The sequence below is a fragment of the Podarcis raffonei genome, chromosome 3, assembly GCF_027172205.1.
Source record: "Podarcis raffonei isolate rPodRaf1 chromosome 3, rPodRaf1.pri, whole genome shotgun sequence".
In the NCBI taxonomy this organism is placed as follows: Eukaryota; Metazoa; Chordata; class Lepidosauria; order Squamata; family Lacertidae; genus Podarcis; species Podarcis raffonei.
In genome coordinates this window covers 2,666,039-2,678,788 of record NC_070604.1, presented here as the reverse complement: position 1 = coordinate 2,678,788, position 12,750 = coordinate 2,666,039, and the positions used below count along the sequence as shown (strand labels likewise).

The 12,750-nt window shown below is 43.7% G+C and overlaps 1 protein-coding gene across 2 annotated transcripts in view; it reads right to left on the bottom strand.

The window, feature by feature from the left end:
* Positions 1–291: 291 nt before the first annotated feature.
* PELI1 (pellino E3 ubiquitin protein ligase 1) overlaps positions 292–12,750 on the bottom strand; it is a 60,537-nt gene continuing 48,078 nt past the window's right edge. For both annotated transcript variants that reach the window (XM_053380339.1, XM_053380341.1), the window contains exons 4-7: positions 5,473–5,574; positions 2,521–2,718; positions 2,216–2,404; positions 292–1,690 (exon numbers count right to left, since the gene is read on the bottom strand). In XM_053380339.1, coding sequence (XP_053236314.1) covers positions 1,124–1,690; positions 2,216–2,404; positions 2,521–2,718; positions 5,473–5,574 — 1,056 coding nt within the window. In that variant the 3' untranslated portion in view covers positions 292–1,123. The remainder of the gene's footprint in view (positions 1,691–2,215; positions 2,405–2,520; positions 2,719–5,472; positions 5,575–12,750) is intronic.

Below are 12,750 nucleotides of genomic sequence, written 5' to 3'. Positions count from 1 at the left end.
AGGGAGGGAAAATGAATTGACTATGGCCTTTTGCAATGGTACAGTATGTATGAACATGTACAAAAATACATCTCCATGGTATCCTAATGTGCTCCAGTATCAGTTCCTAATCTGATGTACAGAACCTGCCTAACTCACTTCCTGGCTCTCTTTTGTTTCTCCCAGTAGAGGAAGAAAACTAAACACCTTGTATACCTTGGTGTTTTCTTTTTTATTTAAATAAGCATAAACCCTTCAGTGCTGCAAATGCAAAAAACAAGGCAACAAAAAACAAACCAAATACATAATATATAACATGGAGGGAGAAAAGAACTTCATTGAGGGCAAATTGCATATTCCAAGTATCAGGTAAATGTTATGTGACCAGTTCATTTTGTTACAGTTCTACCAGACAGAGAAAGAGAAAGAAAAAACAAGGATTTTATCAAGTAATCCAACATGTAGTTAAGCACTTCAAAAAGCACATCAATTTAATTTGCTTTAGTTATGTTTTAAAACCTGCTGCTTTTCTACCAACTCAATATTGATTTAGTCTTTTACAAAATAAAGAAAGCTCACCTATCATATTCCCATCTCCTACCCTTTCCTGATCCAGAACTAATCTACACATCCAGTCAATGGATGCAACACACAACTACCATGCTACTCTATCCAAGTCACCTAGGATAATTTTTCATAGCAAAGATAAATAGAAAAAGGAGTTACTATACATGTTGCTCTATCTTACATGTTTGTATCCAAGCTGTAAACTCATATCCTTTTGAACTGATCACTTTCACCCCTCAATTATATACTTTTTAAAAAGACAAATTTTAGATATTAAAGGCATGTTATTCAAATCATTTACATTGAAGGCAAAGAATGTTATCTTTTCCATCTCAAAAATGATGGGCTAGGAACTACCTTCAGTCTGCTCCAGCTATCCACCACCAATCTTTCCTACATAACCAGCTTCATCCATTATCTACAGAGGAATTCACCACTTAAATAATAAGTATTCTTCATCTCAAAGTAAACTGTCAAAGCCCAGAGAATGAAATATAGTTGAATTTAAGACGGCAGTTCATTTGAAATTAGAATCTTTTAGCTTATGTATTTAAATGCAGTTCTCAGATAACACGAGTTAGTCAAGCGGTCCTTGGAAAATAAGTCTGATGTAGCCTTGTTCACCAGAAAGCTGATGTGCGCAGAACGGACAGGCTGCATGAAAAGTGTGGGTACCATGAGGAAGAGGTATTTGGGACCAATAGGCAGTTGTCTTTTCTGAGCACACATGTCCACATGGGCTGAATGCGTGAGTTGGAGGGCCAGCATCCACGTAAAATCCAGCTTCACATCCAAGCCAGAGCGGCACATAAGGGCCAACAGATCGGCACATGGGGCATTCCCGGTCCTTGCCATCTCTCTCTTCTTTGTTCCCCCAGTTGTGGTAGCCATGGACGTGGCCACAGTTCAGGTAAACCCAGGGTTGCTTTTCATCTACAACGTCTTTCCTCTTCATACTAGGAAAGGCTAGTGTGTTAAAGCCCACAGGGCACTGAGGTCTAGCGGCATTTATTTCCTGTCTTAGAGCTTCCAAGTGCTTCACGGTGGGAGTGCGTGAAAGGCCTTCTGCAGTGCGCCACAGTAATGTTGCTCCACAGAGGTCAATCAACGAACCATCCTGAAGTTGGTTTGTTTCATTTTCAACCTGGAAGAGAACACAAATACAAATTTCACAAACAATGACTTAATACTTAATGACTTACTTAATATTTAAGGCTGAGGCATTTAATTTAAAACAGGCACAGGCAAACTCGGCCCTCCAGATGTTTTGGACTACCAGTGGTACCTCAGGTTACAGACGCTTCAGGTTACAGACACTTCAGGTTACAGACTCTGCTAACCCAGAAATAGTACCTCAGGTTAAGAACTTTAGGATGAGAACAGAAATCGCGCGGTGGTGGTGCAGCAGCAGCAGCAGAGGGAAGCCCCATTAGCTAAAGTGGTACCTCGGGTTAAGAACAGTTTCAGGTTAAGAACGGACCTCCAGAAGGAATTAAGTTCTTAACCCGAGGTACCAGGTGCTCAAACTAACATAGATCCTCATCCTGCAAATATCTAGTAGTGGATTAGATGCTCGTGGAAATAGGGCAATGTACTCCAAATGTAGCATGACATCTTCACGGACGCTGTTTACAGCTGTCTGGCAAACTTGCTATTTTCTCAGACTTACCATTTTCCCCCTCTGCTGAGCAGATCTTGTTTCACGAAGACTGAACACATTCCCACATACAGATATCTCCCTCCATACTCCAGGCTTGGAGTCTTCAGTGAATCCATTGCGTGGATGCATAACAAGAACCCCATTTGTGGTTAACCCATCCATTTGCCCATCCAAAGTCTTCCACTTGGCAGCTTTCTCCTATGGGGAAAACATCAACAAGACAGCTTTCATTCATTGGTTCTTTGCAGATCAGTTGAAAAGCACGCTAATATGTTAAAACCTGCATTGAGAAGCAGAAGGAAGCAGGCCCTTACCCCTAGAAAGATGTTTTTGGAGGAGTCAAAGCCAGCGGCATATATTCTTGCTGTGAAAGGAGGATTTCGTTCACATATGATTCTGCAAGCAAACCTTGAGATAGTGCTCTGAACAGACTGAGTCTCTGAATTGCTCTGGCTTCCGGGAACAGTATCTGTCACTACGAAGTCTATAGGGCTCTCTGTTGATCGTCCAATCTGACAAAAACAAAATGGATAATAGATTTAGATACAAAGCACTCTAGTGAAAGTCAACAATTAATATTTCATCCCTGCCCTAACTAAGTCTCAAGCATGCTACCCTATCTCAATCATTTGACTTTTAGTGCTTTAGTACTGTAATGCAGACTCAAAGAACAGCGCCTTGGGATCTTTGGAGCAATGGGAAATAATACTATCCATCTATTCATTGAAGAAAGCATGCAGAAATTCCCAATGCAGGCATTCTAATATGGCTGAGAACTACTGCCAAAAACTGTAGGGGAGGGGAGGTGCCCCCTGAAAAGAGTTCCACTTCAGCAGAAGAACTGACCTAAGACTGATATCTTGCATCAAAGTTATAGAACAGTAGTATGTATTCTCAAGTTCAAGATTTTTTATTTTTTTTTGTACTGGGTTGTGAATCCAAAGCTACATTCCAGCAGCAGTTCTTCAATTAATGCCCTTGCTGTGGTGAATCAGAGAGCACATGTATTGTTCAGTCTGAGACCCTGGACACATCCCCGCCACGTGGTTGGGGAAATGGTAGCCTGAAATTAGGAATGTTCTTTCCACATGCACATGGTCAGAACACAGATAAGCTACTCAGTTCAACATGAACACAGATAGCCTCGCACCTTTTTTAATGGCTGAAAACAATGGGTTGCCAGCTGCTCTTGGCTGCAATCCAAGAATCCCCTATTAGGTAAAGCAAGCAACACTTTTCAGGTTTTATCAAAAGCTTCTCCAAAACCAAAACATTAATGCCCCTTAATGGGGGGGGGGTATTGCAAGGAAGTAGCACAGAAGATTCTCCCCCAGCATAGCTGTTGAGTAGTTACTGAAATGGGTCCAAATGGGTTTTAATGTATCTATGTGGGCTTTATTGTTTTGTTTTGTTGGTTGGTTTGCTTGTTTGTAAGTCACTTTGGGTTGCCTTGGGCAATGAACAAGTTTAATAAATAAATAAAAATAAATTGTTTGAGCAGCTATTGGAACCAGCACATTTTAAATGTTGTGTTTTTTAACCACCCTCGGTCAAAGTGACAGCCTCATTTCTGTCAAACCCACCCCCATTTCGAAAGCACCAAAGATGGCACATATATTTGCCCTGTTTTGAAGTGATCAAGAGCCAACAGGTTCTGCATGTTGGTCCACACCCAAAGGATCACAGGCAAAGTGTTTTGACACCCTCAGCCCATCATGTCAAACAGCAACTGCAGACCTCTCCTGCTACTGTGATAACCTTTGGCCACTCACCTGGACTGTGTGCCTGGGCCAATTTATGCTATCAAAAGTATCAACATAGGGACAAAAGGAGCTCCTTTAGACTGAGTAAAAGCATTGGTCCACTTAGCTCAGTACTGTCTACACTGGGTGGCAGCGACTCTCCAGTTTCAGAGAAATTTGAGACCTTCTGCAAGCCACTGAGATGAAGCGCTTCAAGCAGCAATGCTTTTTACAAGGCTGCTGCTTTGTTTCAGGCTATGATATGTTGGAAGGCTTTCCAAAAGATTAAAGTTCCTACAGATAAAAATGGATTATGATGGGGTGAAGGCTGGACTAGAATTCCTTGGTGTGCTCATTTTCTATCTGATTTTCTTGTAGGGGATCATTTGAGGCATGCAGCTGCCACTTGCAGGCTGAACTGGTAAATTTCAGAGGGAAAGCTTTACCACTTTGATTCTTCAGATTGCTTATGGTGTGTTTCTTTTGTGTTCCCTGCTTGACAAAAAAAATTCTCACCAGGATCAGGTATGTGGCTTGCCAGTGTATTTCATGAGAATGCATTGATAGCAGCTACTTAATTTTGTGGTCCTGTGACAAGCCAGGGCCTTCTCCAGACACCTCACAGCTCAGCTTTCCTCAACATGGTGTCTTTCAGATGTTTTGGACTACGGCTTCCATCTTCCCAGATTACTGGCTGGGGCCACTGGGGCAACACAACATCTGGAGGGCACCAGCTTGGGGAAATCTGGCACGTTGGATAGAGGCTGTTACCTATGAAGATTCATGCCACAATAGGACAGTTTGAACTGACACAGTACTTTTTGCCCTCTCACTGCTGCAGCTATTTTTCTTGGATCTGAATTTAAAAGTGCCCGTAATCCACATTATAACTTACAAAATCTGCAATGTAAAAGTCCTAGGAAGGTAAGACAGAAGAATAGTATATTTTGGGTGTCATTATAGTAATAGAATATTAATAGAACTTTGAGCAAAAATCATTAAGTTTAATCCAGATCAGAAATCAGAACAAAACTCAAATCTGAAGAGCATTCTCTCTCTAGAAATAGTTCACTGTACCCAGCAAGACAGCTTTTCATTAACGTGTAGTGATTGTTTTCAGCTGAGACAAACTTCAAAATTTGCTTGTGAAGGAAGTTCCTTTATAGAAGGGGGGTGGGGGTGATACACAAGAAAGGAAGAGAAAGATCAAATTACATGGCCCTAAAAAATGTTTACTCTGGCTGTCTGTGGACAAGAAGAGAACAAAGCCCTGGCCTTTTCTGGGACTTCCTTCCCATCTCCATTAGCCAATAAACCCCCAAAGGTCTTTTCTAGTTTTACTTTTCTCAGGGCTGTTGAGTTGCTGATGTTATTAGTGTTAATGGCCTGGGCAAGCAAAATAAAAAACCTTATTTTTTCATGTTACTGCAACTGTAGTTGCTTCTTTCAACACAAGAACAAGTTCTGATGGCCCCAGCAGTCTTAATCCCGGGGTGATCTGTAAGTCAAGCATACTTTACATACCTGAAACATGTCTGTGTTGCTGTCATGTGTGTATTCAACCACCACTGTTTGAACTCGAGATAAGGTGTAGGATATACTATGCTGGTCCTTGTTGCTTATTGCCTGTGGAAAAGAAAAAGTGTATTTTTGATTATGATAAACCGGACAGATAAAATAGATTAGCAAGAGCAATTCTTCATCCTAACAAAGCACATTCCTGCTAGAATAAGGCTGGTTTTAAGGCAGAATTTTGAATGGTTAATAGTTAACATTTTAAATGTCTATTGTTTTAATACTGTGTGAACTACATAGAGGACTTTGTTGATAGGGCAATAAAAAAAGGTTCAAACACACACACAGTTATGATTTTCCAAGTCTCACTATTTCAGATAAGTGTTTTACAGGTCACGTAATTAAACTGCAGTACTCCATCTCAACTTCCTAATGACCTAGGTTAGGAGAGAAATACTTCAGCATATGATTTCAGCCTAACCAATATGACCATTTAACTTCCACTATTACTGCTAAAAGGTACGTGGGTGGCGCTGTGGTCTAAACCACTGAGCCTCTTGGGCTTGCTGATCAGAAAGTCAGCAGTTCGAATCCCCGTGACGGGGTGAGCTCCCATTGCTTTGTTCCAGCTCCTGCCGACCTAGCAGTTCAAAAGCATGTCAAAGTGCAAATAGATAATAGGTACCGCTCCGGCGGGAAGGTAAACGGCGTTTCCGTGCGCTGCTCTGGCTCTCCAGAAGCGGCTTAGTCATGCTGGCCACATGACCCAGAAGCTGTCTGTGACAAATGCCGGCTCCCTCGGCCTACAGAGTGAGATGAGCGCACAACCCCAGAGTCGTCTGCGACTGGACCTAACTGTCAGCAGTACCTTTACCTTTTTATTACTGCTAAAACCTTCTGATATCTCAAGTTCTCAGTATTTGGCCAAGAGCTCTGACATTAAATAATAAATAGTAATGTCACGACTTTCTTAGTACATGCTAACTGCATACTTCTCTTTTAATTTTATGCTTATTACCAGCATTTTATCTCACTTACTCACACACACGCAGCCTGCCATGGCAGTGATTCTGCAATATCACCCGACCAATGATATGTCTCAGCATGACCATGACTCCTCTTCCTTTTGTCTGTAATGGAGGCAGCTGATATTTTGGAGCAACCATGGGAAGATGGCCCATACTGTATTCATTTGAACCAGGGCTGGAGAAGCAGAAGCCCCACAGATGTTGTGGGATTCCAATTGCTATCAGGGACTACAGGAGTTGTAGTCCATCAAGAGCTGGAGCCAAAATTTCCCACCTCTAATGCAAGCCTTACTTTCATCGCTACCCAAACCTTTTGTCATTGCTGCTACCATCCAGGAAGACCATGACACACCCCTCTCCTTACACTCTGTATCAGAGAAGAGGGCTGGGCTCATGCTACATTAAATTGCTGCGCATGGCAGCATCCTGCTCCAGCACAGCCAAGCAAAACAAGTAGGAGGTTTGCTTTTACAGTATAAGGGGTGGAAGCACTCTGCTAACCTCAGAGAATTCATCTGCTTCAATGACAGTTAAATCATTATGTTACCGATTGCTGTTATACTGATCATTGTGGCAGCAGCCTTCAGTCTCCTGATTATTTTTGGCACTGTGTTTTTAAAAATACTTTGATGCAATTTACCTGTTAATATTATCACATGTGTTTTTGTGAGCTGCTTTGCATTTTCTCTTTTTAGTGAAAAAGCCAACAAGTTAATAAATATTTTAAATAAATGAAGGCAAGGGCTATTGGTGGAGAAAGTCCGCATGTACACTCCTCTGTACCATGCTTAACCTTTACTTTGGTTTTCTTGTAATCTTTGAAAACCAACCGTTCAAAGAAAGGGTACAAATAGACAGTTCAAACAATGGAGTGCTCCACCACTCTGAGTATGTTAAGCACATTTCTTGGTTACTTTCTTAAAACAGCAATGAGCACAACCCTAAGTTAACTGAAGATGACACACAGATGAGAGTTCAGACGTACTCAACATCACATACTATACCTCAACGCAGGCTTCAAGGAAGGAAGCCAAGGCGCAAAATGAACACTCGAGCCCTTCAAGATCCCATTAAGCAGGATTGCTTCCCAACGATTCTTAAGGACCATCTGCTTTCAGAGTTCCCTATAACATCGAGGAACACTGGACCAAGCTGAGAACATCCTTTACTTCAGCCTGTGAACAAACCACTGGATACCAAACCAAGAAACACCAGGACTGGCTTGATGAGAAGGCCAGTGAGATTGAACACATTATTCACAAGAAAAGGAGGAGCTTTCTGGCAAAGAGATAGAAACTGCGCTACTAAGAAAAAAACCTATGCCAATGCTGAGGCTGAGGTTCAAAGAAGAACCAGAGAACTAAAGAACACCTGGTGAATAAAAAAAAGCTCAAGAGATCCAGCACTGAGCCGACATTCATGATGCACAGAGTTTCTTTAAAGCCACAAAGACCATCTATGGGCCAATAAATCATGGCATATGCCCCCTATGCTCAGCAGATGGTACCACACTTCTAAAAGATAAAAAAGCTATTGCACTGCTCTGGAAAGAACATTACCAGCATCTCCTTAACCACAACTCCCCCGTAGCTGCTGAGGTCTTCCCATAAATTCCGCAAAAACATATTAGAGATGAGTGTACAGCTATTAAGTAAATGAGAAACAACAACGCCAGCGGACCTGATGGGATACCTGCCAAAGTCTTCAAATTTTACATATCATTTGGGAAGAAAGGCAAACTAATGCCAGTGTACTGAAAAAAGGAAAGATCACCAGTGTTGAAGCAATGATTCTTCAACATCAACTTCATTGGACTGGCCATATTGTTGAGATGCCTGATTGTCTTCCAAAGCAACTACTCTATTCTCAAGAATGGAAAGCAAAATACAACAAAAGAGGTTTAAAGACTCTCTCAAGGCAAATGTAGTATAAAAAAAATGTAGTATAAACACAGACAACTGGGAAACACTGGCCTGCGAGTGCTCCAGTTGGAGAACAGCCTTTACCAAAGGTGTCATGGACTTTGAAGACGCTCAAACTCAGGACAAAAGGGAGAAACATGCTAAGAGGAAGGCATGTTTGGCAAATCCTCACTGTGATCAACTCCCACCCAGAAACCTATGTCCCCACTGTGGAAGGGCGTGTGGATCCAGAACTGGCCTCTACAGTCACTTACGGACTCACTGTTATGACCATGTTCATGGGCAGACAATCTCACTCAGCTACCAGTGATGATGATGATGATGATGATGATGAAGAAGGAGGAGGAGGAGGAGGAGGAGGAGGAGGAGGAGGAGGAGGAGGAGGAGGAGAGAGAGAATCTAGGCCGTGAAATCTAACCATCCTGAAGGCCTTGTTCTTGATAGTTTCATAACCTGCTACCCCCTGATGTTGTTGGAGTCCCCCTTCCAGCAGTCACAGGCAACATGGTCAATAGTTAGGGATGATGGGAGTTGTCGCCTAGCCCCTCCACCCAATAAAGGAGAGTGGCAGGTTCTGCATTCCCTGTTTTAATGAGTGCTGGTGAAGTGCTGCAAGGTAAGTCCATTTTGAGCAACTATGGAATGAAATGCTGCTCTCCTCCCTGCACAAAACCCACCCACCTCCCTTAGCTTTGGAACACGAAGAACAGAGAAAACAGATTCATAAGAGTGCTCTACACATATTGCTTTTATTTTATTGCTAGACGTTCCAGCTCTTTCTGGAGATGCTGTGGAGATACTTCCATCACTACCAGCACAGAGATATAAAGCATACATTCAGAAGCCAGCATTAGCAGCCTCCTGTTGAGTTCACTGAAAGCCTGAACTCAAGAGATGCTAATTAGGTGCAGGTGTGTCACTTCACAACTATGAATTACAAACCTTTTTTTTTAACAGCATGACTGATCTATCCAACAAAACAGACCCAACTGGTCCCACTTACTGCTTCACAACAGATCACATGTTGCTATGGAACAAGCATATTAGTCATGCCTACTGTTAGCCATATGCTGGCCTAAACACCCTGAGTGATTAAGATCCTAAGGATGATTAAGTGTCACAAAGGATGAGACACAAATGGTGATGGCTGACAGAGCTTCCTCCCCCATCCTTCCAGCTATTACCACTGGGGACATGGGGAAGAAAAGTGGGGTTTATCAAAACAGGCCTTTTTACTTAAATACCCTGTGGTGATTAGTAAGTCACTTGGACAAAATGGGAGACGCTAGAAAACAAAAGGAAATAGAAATTTATTCAGTGCAGGTTGGAATAAATTAGCAAAGCACATTAAGCGTGCTATTTGACAGCCTGGAACTGGTGAATATGATGGTAACTTGTTTTGCAAGATAATGCCTGGTTGGCTCTAACTGATCAGACACAGACCACTGTGAGAGCTTCAACCTAGGGAGCATGAAAGAGCGACCCTTCCTCCTTCAAGGGCTGCATGTACAAAGCAATTCTGACTCTTTCCACTTCATCTTTCACTCTATCTCAGTGAGTGGCTGGAAACGAACCTGCTCCTGCCATTTCAGCAGTCAGATCACAGTCCGCTTTCTAAGGAGAATACCAGCCTTGTCTGTATCAGGGGTGGGTGGCCCTTTAGATATTGCAAAACTCTGACTTCCATCAGACTTAACCAAGATTGGGGAGGATGGGAGTGGGAAGTCCCACAGTTTCCTCACTCCTGGTCTATATGCAAAGGAGCCACACTTGCTAAAAGGACCATCAAAGCTCCCTCACTCATGGAGGTTAGTAGGAGTGACTGAGCAGTAGGGCTGGGTGATATATCATCCCAAACCAGTTTGAAGTTCACATTGTGATAATTGTTTCATAATATTTGAGCTGGCAATATATCGTGAAAAACAATGTGTGTAAGGGCTAGGTGATATCTGGTTTTCAACATTGTGATAACTAACCAGATAAACACCGCAACGTTATCAGCAGCTAAACCTCACAATATCACCTACTAAACATTGCAATCCAACACAATGTCTGAAATAAGGGTGGAACCATACAGGGGCGAATAGGACACTTAAGGGTCCAAAATGGATAAGCAACAAAATTATCAATCATCACTCAGTTTCATCAGCAGGCAAGCAAAAATGCATCCCAATAGGACTTTTGGTTTTGGGCTTGGCTACCAAATGGTGGTATTCAGGATAATCCAAAGTACGGCAATGAATCATAGTTAATATAAATAATCTGGGACTGCCAGACTGCCAGCAGGCCTGCTAGGTGGCAGAAACAGTCTGCCATGACCGCGGTACTCGTCAGCAGTAGCAGCGACAACCTGCAAGGCCTCGCGGTGGTGGCACAATCAGTGGTGGCCCGTGAGTCCTCGTGGAGGCGACGGGAGGGGGCAGCAGTAGCAGTGGCATCCTGGAAGGCCTCGCAGCGGAGGAACAAGCAGTGGAGACTTGTGAGGCCTCACAGCGGCGCCGGGAGCTGGCGGCAATAGGCCTCGCGGCGGTGATAGAGACGGCAATGGTAATGGCAGCCTGCGAGGCCTCATGCAACACAAGCAGTGGGGCTTGCAAGGCCTCACCATGATGGCATGAAGTGGCGGCGGTCCGCAAGTCCTGCTGGGGCAGTGGGAGGCGGTGGCAGAAGCTGTGGCAGCCTCCCTTAGCAAGGCCTTGCAGGCCACCCCTGCTTCTGCTACTGTCTCCTGCCGCCTTCGGAGGCCTTGCAGGCCGCCACTACTGCCGACACCACGACGAGGCCTCCCAGGCTGCAGCTTCTGCTGCCGACACCCACTGCCAGAGCAAAGCTTCGCAGGCTGCTGATTATTGTACCACTGCTGCCAGGCTGCCACTGCTTCTCCCCCTCCCCCATCATGGTTGATTCTGCCACCACCAGGCTGCTGCCGCAAAGCAGGCCTGCTGGCAGTCCGACAGGCGCAGATGATTTGTATTCACTATGATCACCGTACTTTGGATTGTCCTGAATGCCACCATTTGATAGCCAAGCCCCAACCAAAAGTCTCATTTAGATGCATTTGTTGGCTTGCCTGCTGATGAAAGTGACTATGAGGTGATTGATAATATCATCATTTATCAATTTTAGACTCTTTAGTAGCAGCAGTTGCCAGGACATTGTCCTGTTTGCCTCTGCGTAGTTCCTTCCTTATTTCAGATATTGTGATATATCAATGTATTTCTATGTTTAGCTAGTGATATATTGCAATATTGAAAACCAGTTATCGCCCAGCCCTACTGAGAAAAGTATTTTCTTTAGTGGTCCTCCTCTGGGTGCTCCCCTCCATCTAACTGTACCGCTCGTTTCAGCACCTCATTTGTGGAATGATCTCCTGGCACCATTACAGTGGTAGTCTGCTAGACAAAGATGACGGTGATGACGACGACTACTACTACTACTACTTTATTATTAGTAACCCCGCCTATCTGACTGGGTTGCCCCAAAACACAGTAAAACATGAAACCTAAAAAGCTTCCCTACACAGGGCTGCCTTCAGATGTCTCCTAAAAGATATACAATTACTCATCTCCTTAACATCTGATGGGAGGGCATTCCACAGGGAGGGCACCACTGCCAAGAAGGTCCTCCATCTCATTCCCTGTAGCTTTACTTCTCACAGTGTGGGAGCCGCCAGAAGGCCCTACATGCTGGGTCTCAGTGTCCAGGCTGAACGATGGGGGTGGAGATGCTCCTTCAGGTATACTGGGCCGAGGCCATTTAGGACTTTAAAGGTCAGCACCAACAATCTGAATTGTGCTCAGAAACGTACTGGGAGCCAGTGAAGATCCTTTAGGGCTGCTCCCAGTCACCAGTCTAGCTGTTGCATTGTGGATTAGTTTAAGTTTCCAAGTCACCTTCAAAGCCCCACATAGAGTGCATTGCCACTCTGGTGAGGCAGTGCACAGGCAGGTAGGGTCTCAGCCTGTGTACCAGACGGAGCTGGTAAACAGCTGCCCTGGACACAGAATTAACCTGTAACTCCACAGACAGCTATGAGTCCAAAATGACTCCCAGAAACAATATTTCTGTCTTGTTGGTATTCAACCTCAGTCTGTTGGTGGCCATCACCACGCTTTGTGGAAATGAATTCCAGAGGTTAATTAATGTGCTGTGAAGGACATTCCTTTCTCCGATTCTTCCAGCTTCATTGGATGGCCCCAAGTTGCAGCATCTAAAGAGAGAAAGATTCTCCCTATCCATTCTCTCCAAACCATGCATAATTTTATACACCTCTAGCATATTTACCCATCTTATTCACCTTTTTTTCTAAACTAAAAAGCTTCCTTCACATGCAAATT